Below are 9,698 nucleotides of genomic sequence, written 5' to 3' on the forward strand. Positions count from 1 at the left end.
TCATTTTTCTCCAACTGCTCACTTGGCCTGATCTAGTACGCATTATCCACTTTTTAATGATACTTTACTTCAGCTTTAATGAAACATTCAGAGATTAATGTTTATTATTAATAATACATTTTATTTATAAAAGCACTTTACATAAGAAATCTCAAAGTGCTACAATAAAAAAAAAATACAGATGGAGTCCATCCAACTTGTGTAACTTGGTAGGGTTATTTGAGTGCTTTGTTCTAATTCTTGTTGGTTCACATACTCTTACGGGACATTATGGTTATTCATAATTAACTTTTTGTATGCATTTTTCTTTTCTGCTTTTTTGCTTCACTTTGAATGTGTGAAGTAGATTGTGTAGATCAAAATTAAATGCAATTAAATACAACTGCTGTCATAATCATATAATCCTTATTTCTGATGCAGTGCATATGCCTCAACTGTGAAAATTAAAAGACACAACTCAAATAATAGATTTTCTCATTGTATCTCTTTTAATGGAAAGCAAACAGTAGAGTAGAGGAATGCAATTCCACTTTAATTTAATGCAAATGTACAGTGCAAACAGAACTACAAAGCCCAAAATGACTCTATACACATCAAACCACTAAGGAGTTGTATATATACATACACATTTAGTTAGATACTAACACAAAAGTGAAAACAAAATGATCAAAACAGGGCTGCAGCACAATAAAATACTCTCAATGCTCACCATGTGTCTCTCAGAAACATTTATCCAGTGTGCAATAACAGCACATGCAAAGATAGGGAATGGTCATGCAACAGGAGTGAAATTAAAATGGTACTCAGAGATCCAAGGCTTTGTTATTTTCAATATGGCTTTCATATTGTAGTGGTTAATTTAGTCACATTTTAGGTTACAGATTATTATCAATCCATCACTGTTAGTAGAGGAGTGTTAAGAATTGTTCCTGTTTTCTCTAGGGTTCCCATCTATGTATCCCCTTAAAGTAGTTTTCAAGTATTTACACTGATCCTTCATCTTTGAGCAGGTCTCACAGAAAGTAAATCCACAATAAGGCCAAGAAGGCCCTTTCAACATCACACATCAGAAGGACAGAAAAGTGAGGGGCATATTTACTAATCAGTTCAGCTTCAAAGCAGCCCTGCACTCTACAGCAACTTTAATAAATAGTTCATTAATAACTTATGTTATGGAGTCAAGTGCAAGCCTGGTGTCCATCTACTTGTTAGTCATAAACAACTCGAGATAATAACTCTTTAACAGCTCTGTATAAAAATGATTGAAATTCCAATTCTTCTTTAGTTATAATGACAGAACACAACACGTAACTTTACAGAAAGGCAAAACAAAAGGAATAAGGGAATTAGTGAAAGGCGAAAGAGAGATTAAAAAAAAGAAAAGAACTCAATAGAACATTCCACAATTAGCTTCGTTATCATAAACTAAATAATTTCAAATCATCCAGTTCTTCCCTTCACTTGAAAAGAAAAATAAACAATCAAGGATCCATAAAGAATATATATAGACTATATATTCATTGTGTAGTATTATATAATTGTGGTCATACATCCAACTTTACACAAACTTCCTTCATTTACTTTACAAGTATTTTGATCTTTGTAACAGCTAGCTATGCAGTGATGTCAGAGTGTATTTCCCCATCAAGCATCACAGCCATACACTCGCTTGAGCATGCCTAGAGAGCTGGTCAGGGACTAAGCATCATATACAACAACACACTGATCTATATACAGCTACATAACAAGCAGGCTAGGAGAGGTATCTCTCTGGTGTGTTTAAGTTGTGTTTTTTAGCATGTGTTTAAGATGCCATGCAGTTACTTCACATTGGCAGTAGAGGAGGAAGAGGGGGAGGGAGAGAAATGGCAGAAAGTTTTTTTTTTTGTAATGCTTTAATCAATTAAAAGCGCTTGCCTGCACCAAAGCACTGCATTCACCATCAGGTACCATAACTCCCTCTCTTTCTGCCTTCAGTCTCTCTGCAGTGCTTACACTACCAGGCAGAGTGCCAAGCTTACAGACAGAAGTGTTCTACTGTGTTCAGCTATAATGGACATTTAGAGAAATACTGTAGTTACCATCTCCATGGAAGAAGAGGCAGATAGGCATTTTCAAGGGAATAGAGCAAGCAGAGCAGTCAACACAAGGACTGTATAAATTGGAGTAACTTCTGTCATTGTGATAAAACATACTTTAATGGATTTTAAATAAATAAGTTAACAAAATTCCTTCTTGGCTGCATTCTACGACAGACCTGCTGTTGCAGATGGCAGAACAATCTTCTGCCACCTAATCTGTTTGTTAAAGGGGAGAGGGGAATGTGATTTAGGGGTGAGATAGGGAACCTCAAAGTGGAGAAATAACAGAAAAAGACAAGAGGAAGGAGCATAATTCCACACAGATGAGGTTTATTGACCTCCTCCCATTTCCGCTAGAGGGTGCCCTCACTCGCGGGAGCGGCCTACAATTGCCAGGATATAGAGGAAGATGTTGATGATGTCGGTATAGAGGTTGAGCGCAGCAAAGATGTACTCCTCTGGACTTAGAGCCAGCTTCTTGTTGCCGAGGAGGAGCTGGGTGTCCACAGCCAAGAACTGCAAGCAGACAAACATAACAAGTCGGTCAGATCTTAAGACATACTCAGTCACATAATACTCTATGTGGTATCATCATAACTCTGAACCTTGCATACATATATGGGGTATGGGGGAGAAAATAAATTAGTTATATACAAAGTTGGGATTCAATTTGGGATTCAGTTTCACCACATCCCACTAGACTGGAATTAATGCCTCACTCCACATCTCCCTCCTCTCATCTGTCCATCTCCTTCTCCCTCTCCATCCCTCTTTTATGTCTTATGTCACCATTTCCAACCTTTCCTCCAGGGATCATTTCAGGACACCATCCCAACTGCAACTAACACTTCTCTCCTACTCCGTGTATTTTCAAGGAATGTAGTTCAAGGTAAATGAGAGCTTTGGGCACAACACTGTTTCCAGTGCACTAATCACATCACCAGGGTCACATGTCCTATGGGGTTTATGTTTTATATTCTGGTTTCGTTCTCACTTTTCCACTCTGCAGATGAAATTAGCCTCATTTCTAAGTGCAGGGAGCAGACTGGGCCCAATCGGAGCTGGAGAACTCAGATAATAGCAGCATGCCAGCAGCGGCTGCTGACTGTCCAGACAGTTTGACTCAGTCTCAGCTCCCACGATGCTTCACAACAGTTGAAAAAGAAAGCTTTTCCCTGGCCATTTGTATATATACCGTATTTTCCGCACTATAAGGCGCACCGGACTATAAGGCGCACCTTCAACGAATGGCCTATTTTAGAACTGTTTTCATATACAGGGCGCACCGGATTATATATGTTGTCCATGCTCCACCTGAGCGTTGTCACCGTCAACGTTCTACCTGCTCCACTGTCAAAAATATATATTTTTCCACCTCAAGTATCAGCCGTTCGTCATCCATTTTTGCAACAAGCGTCAAGGACCTGCGGTGATTCACAGCTGACTCGCGTGAATAGCAATTCGCAATAGCTGCGACCACGAGATATAGAGTAGTTGGCTACAAGCATTTTCAATCTGCTATTATCTCTAGTAGTGGATTAACCGCTGTGGTGATTTAACAGCTGATAAAAATACATCAAGTAGACTACAAACAGAGCAAAACAACCAATAGGCTATACAATTATAACCAACAACCAATATGTGACAGCTTCTGGTGAAATGTGCAACGTAATTTTTCAGTTTTTACACATGCTTAAACTACAGATTGTAAGCTTTCAAATGATGTGTCATACATTCAAATCAGAGAAAGATTGAACACGACAGGCGTATTTGAATGTTGGTTCACCTCAAACACTGAATGGGAGAAAAGTGGCTCTGAATGCAGCCACAGCTACGAACACTGCTAACAAAACACATCGCTACGAAGGTCTAAACTGTATTTTAATAACATGACAACATACTGGGAGAACATCGACATGCTAAAAACACATAACTACACATAACTAGATGAACACACAGTTCTTGCTTTTGAACACGAGCTAAAACGAAAGTATGTTTACAAGTCAACCCTCCCTTACCGGTAGCCTCCGGCAAACGAGAATAATGAATCCAATACACAAATTATAAGTGTTTAGTGATCGTTAAACTGTTGTTTATTATATCGAGTGGGTACTTTAAAACTTCAAGTTGAAAGCACCAAGAATAGTAGAAGTATTATAATAGAAGGACCGCCTCAAAATTCATCGATGTTCATGTCCCGTGCGAGCGCTGTTGCCTTCATTCGAATAGTGACTGTAGAGACGCTTCTACTTGCGGCTCTCTGTTCAACAACCCACTGTTGGAGTTTGTCCTCTAACTGTGTCTAACTGTGGCCATCTCGCTTTGTTCCCTCGGAAACTCTGTTTAGTCTTCTTTACTTGGGGTCTTTATACACATACAAGTGGTGTGGGACTGACTACCGGTGTTTACTGATTACCGTAATGCTGCAAGCGGTGCGCCTTTGTAGTTTACCAGTCGTACTGAAACATTTTGACAGAGCGCCTTGAGCGCCGTGTACAACCAGTATGGATCAACCAATTAACAAATTGATCCATATATAAGGCGCTCCGGGTTATAAGGCGCACTGTCGTTTTTTTTGAAAATTAAAGGCTTTTAAGTGCGCCTTATAGTGCGGAAAATACGGTATATGTTACGGTACATGTGGGAAGACGGTACATGTGGGAAAACTAGGGTTAGGGTTAGGTGCTACGCCGACTTGGTACATGCTGGCATGTCTAACCCTAATCCTATCCCTAACCCTAACCCTACCCCTAATCCCAACCCTAACCGTAGCACCCTGCACAAGTCAGCCATTTGCCACAGTCTTTAATTGTGACACTTGGAATATGACTACTATGAACCAGCTTGTTTCCTTTGTATAAAAGCATCCTTTTACTCCACTTACACAGGTGAAGAGCAGGGCTCCCAGCGAGGCATAGACGATGTGCACAATATTGTTGCGGATAAAGATGCAGAGGACGGAGAAGATCAGCAGGACGATCAGGCACACAAACAGGACTCCCCGGCAGGAAGTGAAGTCATACTTGCTCTGAATAAAAGACAAACAGGATGGGTTGTCAAGTCATGTCTCTTTGAGGAGAGTTGAGGTTTAAAGAGTTACAGTGACATTTTCACAGCACAGCTTCAGATTAGGGTGAAGGAGAAACAGTGAGTGAAAAAGAGAGTGAGAGAGAAAAAGTGAGCGATTGTGGGCAAGAGAGAGAAAGAAAATAGTTGAATGCCTGAAAAAAAGACCACTAGATTGACAAGCATGTGAATAAAGAAGAGTTGGAGACTAAATGCTGCACATTTTCTTTAACACTTGAAACAAAATATAAATCTAGGGATCTTAAGTTCTCCTCCAACTGAGGGTGTGTGTGTGTGTGTGTGTGTGTGTGTGTGTGTGTGTGTGTGTGTGGGGGCTGACCTGTAGCGAGAAGAGCACGACGGTGAAGCAGACCACAGCGGTGATGCCCACGGCCATGATGACCGTCTCAGTGTTGTAGAAGCTGGCAATCATTCCCACCATGTAGGACAGGCTCAGGGTCAGGATGGACTGAGAGAGACACATGCAGTACACAGCAATGGAAGGGTCACTCTCGGGACACATAAAGGCGACACTTCGATTATCGTCCATATGACCGTAATGTTGATTGTTTTTACAGTACTGATAACACTTTCTGTTTTAAATGTATAATACGTCTGCAAGGTTAATTCTCAAACCTAGCCCTGCAATGTTATGTACAATGGGAGTCTATATTTTGGACAGCGCAGCTAAAAAAAGCATGGGACAGTGACAAGTCGCACCAGTGCCACCAGGTTCCAGGGGTGTTTGCGGCGGAGGTCTCCACAGCAGCTGAGTGCGATCAGAGACACAAAGAAGATGGCGTAGGACACGTAGTACGTCCATGGGTTATGGCGCACAAAGGTCTTGGCCTCTGTCACAAAGGTGAAGATAGCGACGAAGGAGAAGGTGACCATCAGCTGCACGGTCAGGACCATGAACACCTGAGAGAAGACAGAGAGGAGCAGAGACAGACAGAGAGAGTTAAAGAGAATTGTTCAGTGTTTCCCCATACATAGACGAGACTGTGGCGGGCCGCCAATTTGTCCCGCCATAGTTTCATAACGAACTGAAAGTATTTTTAGCGTTTTTATTTTTACATTTTTCTTGGGTCCAGTCTCAGTGGGAAACACTGTTGTTACCTTACTGTATCGGACCTGAAGGTCACAGGTTCATCACTCTTTGTTGCTTGCAAACAAGCTTTGTTGTTGGTTGTAAGAAAATAAAGTTACAATCTTGTTTATCACATTACTTCATTACTATAACAAAATGGTCTTGTGTATTATTGTGTATATGTACTCTTTTTTTTTTTTTTTTGATTTTATCCCTTTTTCACCCAATTTGGTATCCAATTGAACCCAACCTAGCATCCAATTATCCCCTGCCTATTGCGTAGGATCCGCCGCACGACCCCGTGGCCGGCAGCCCCAGAGGAGATCGCCAGGCAGACTAGCTGACTGGCTCCTCGAGCCCAGCACCGTTATTCCGGCACCCCGGGGGCGCTGTTGCGCGACGGATCCTTGTCCGGAAATAGTCCTATACCGCCCTCTGGAGCGGCCGCTCAATATGCCGCTCCCTGTGTGCCTCGGCCATATCCGGGTCTGGCGAGACCGGGATTTGATCCCAGTCCCCGGTGGGCAGCTTGCACTAGTGGCTAGTGCTTAGACCGCTACGCCACCGCGGGGCTTGTATATGTACTCTTTGAATAAAAACTTTGTTTAAAAACAAAAAAAACTAAGTGGTCTCATCCAGGCATTAATATCACAGAGACTTATTTTTTCCTCAGTCATTCAGTTCCTGTCCTTCCCCCTCTCTCACCTTCCTGATGAAGGCCTGTCGGATGGTCTTGTCCTCGAAGCCTGAGTTGGTAAACTCCTCATTATCATAGTAGGAGGGTGGCGTTTCTCCATGGTAACCAGGGCTGTCCATAGGAGCTGAAAAGAAAATCACAATGACAAAGTCAAAATAGCAACAAAAAGTTTAACAACTACAAGGGTGTAAACTATTGGCAATTTAATGTGTGTCAGCCCGGTGGATATGTGGTTAACATAGAGCTCATAGATGAGCTCAATTGATCACTATTGATTGGTCAGTCAGTGAAGCGGTTTGGCCTTCAAAGAGCGAGTGGTGCATTTTTTTCAGCACACTGGATTAATGAGGGACGGTGAAAAAGACGCAGCCTGCAGTTTCTCTGGGTAATTATACGTCCCTCTAAGTGGAAAACCAAACAGCGACCTAAATAGAAAGTATTTCCAAATCGTGCCTTTCACATGGAAAATGAGAGAACGTTAATATGGCACATAAGTGGGCCTTGTGTAAGATATACCGTATCTGAGCACACTCTAAAACAATGGCAGTGGTGACTATGAAGGTAGTACAGCTTCCTAATTAGAAAAAACCCAGCACATCTCATGGTAGGAGAAATAGGCTCATATGGACAGATCTAAGGGCCGAAAGTGTAGGGAGATAGAGGTAAATCAAGATGTTAAAACAGTGTTCTACAACAGTGCAGAAACCCTCATGGTGTGGGCATGGGGGCGGAGTTACGATAGCTGCAGTACGGGGGTTGAAGAGAATGCATCCCCTTTTTTTTTTTTAGGAGACAGTGGTTAAATGGTCAGTTCTGGTGGCTTGAAATCAATGCTGGACATGAATCAAGGTCAATTTCATTGACATGAAGTTGGCTGGTATACACCACTGAAAATACCACTGATCCCAGGAAGCTGGTTTAACATCCCTGGTACAGAATCACTAATAACCTGAATTATAACCTTCAGAGTTATAATTAAAAGAGTTTAAAAGTAGTTGGCTGGGCTATGCTAAGATTTTTTCATTTTATTATCTATGTTGATCAATCAGTATATCAATAAATCCCTTCATATTCCAACCCTTAAGCTCGCCCGTCCCTCATTTGGCTCAGATTCTCCCTCAGACTTCTGTTCCTCTGCTGGCTGCAGCTGTGTAAGCTCCCTCTCTCTGCTCTGTCCCTACTCCAGAGCCTGTGTGTTTTCCTGCTGCTTAGCCCTCATTTGCTGCTGACTACAGTGAATTAATAGTGCGGCACATTCTAAATCACTTAGCATATGTGAGTGACAAAATGTAATGAAATGAAAGCCCCATAAATCGCAATAATGCATTGATCCTTCAATTCCTTCAATTACATTGTTACTCTCCATCTCCTGCACGTCGGCTACAGTTTATTCAGAACACTCACATCCATTTAACGTACCATTGCATGAACAATGGTAATGCATGCTTGGCGTATTTGGATGGCTCCGCTCTTTAGAGCTCCCTGCCTGGAATGAAACAACCACAACTTCCAGGTATAAAATATGGCAGGCATCACAGACCCCCGTGTAGGCAGGCCACACACAGAGCGACCTAACAGACGGAGGCTGGGGTTGGGTGGGACGACCACACTAAACTAGCTGTCCTCGTTCAGTGATTAAATTAGCTGATGACACAAGAGTGATTGGCCTGATCACCGACGGCAATGAGACGGCCTACAGGCGAGAAGTCGACCGCCTGGCTCAGTACAGCCAGGAGAGTTGTTTGACCCCTATTAGTTTACAATCATCAGCTTCCTTTTTTGTCCTTACACAGGTATTACACCCCTTTCCAAAGAGCACCTCAAACCACCAGGTTGGACCAGGTGGACAACTGAGCTCCCTGACTGACACCATCACTCAGAGTTGGTCCAGGGTTTGGAAGTGAGCCCTCTCTATTTCAACCACTGAACTTTCTCAGGAGAACCTCAACAATTAACCCTGTTACTCACCGTTGGGGTCAGCAGCAAACCCTGGCTGAGGTTGTCCCTGCTGGTAGGGTCCCTGAGGGTATGGGCCCTGGGGGTAAGGCATCTGAGGGTAGGGCATCTGTGGGTAGGCCGCCTGTCCACACCCAGGGCCTCCCTGCTGGAACGCTGCAGGCTGCCCATAAGCTGCTGCCTGGGGGTAGGGGGGTGCCTCTGGGGCCTGGGTGTAGTTGGGTGGGTAGTTGGGCGGGGCCGGCGGCATCCCAAAGCCGGTTTGGGGGGGTCCGTAGACACTGTTGTGGAGGGGGTTGTTCTCCCCCATGACAGGGTAGCTGCACTTGTCCTTGTCCATGGTCTGGTTGTGTCACTGCGATCCTGAGAACACGCTGCGGGCGAGAGAGAGACAACAAAACATATGAGTTATATGTATATATAATCACAAATGAGTTATACGTTCACATGAGTTATACATGTACATCATCACAAATTACTGAAAGATATGTTCAATATTTAACCAATTGTATGTGTGGCTTAAATAATGGTGACGTCTATCAATTGTGAAAGACTGTGTATTATGTGAAAGCTGCGACTTTTCAGAGAATTGTTGGAACAAACACAACGCAGAGACAACAATACGGAGACACCATCATATCTCTTAAACACCAAAAGCCAACATTAGTTAGGCCTATATGTGTATATGCAGTGTTTCCTCTATATGCATTTATTGGTGGCGGGCCGCCACGAATGAATTTCCTCCGCCACTAATTGATTGTCCACTAAAAAAATAAAAATAAAATAAATTAAAAAATAATCCACCTCT

At 42.7% G+C, this 9,698-nt stretch overlaps 1 protein-coding gene across 1 annotated transcript; it reads right to left on the reverse strand.

Moving 5' to 3' along the window:
- Nucleotides 1-2,447: 2,447 nt before the first annotated feature.
- Nucleotides 2,448-9,230, reverse strand: grinaa (glutamate receptor, ionotropic, N-methyl D-aspartate-associated protein 1a (glutamate binding); the record flags this gene model as incomplete). Its single annotated transcript, XM_080530689.1, has 6 exons — nucleotides 2,448-2,597; nucleotides 4,966-5,109; nucleotides 5,488-5,616; nucleotides 5,868-6,068; nucleotides 6,943-7,058; nucleotides 8,903-9,230. The coding sequence occupies 6 exons, from the start codon at nucleotides 9,228-9,230 to the stop codon at nucleotides 2,448-2,450; spliced, it is 1,068 nt and encodes a 355-aa protein (XP_080386815.1).
- Between the last annotated feature and the right edge of the window lie 468 nt (nucleotides 9,231-9,698).

The sequence above is a fragment of the Nansenia antarctica genome (assembly GCF_963989245.1).
Source record: "Nansenia antarctica genome assembly, chromosome: 5".
NCBI classification, from domain to species: Eukaryota; Metazoa; Chordata; class Actinopteri; order Argentiniformes; family Microstomatidae; genus Nansenia; species Nansenia antarctica.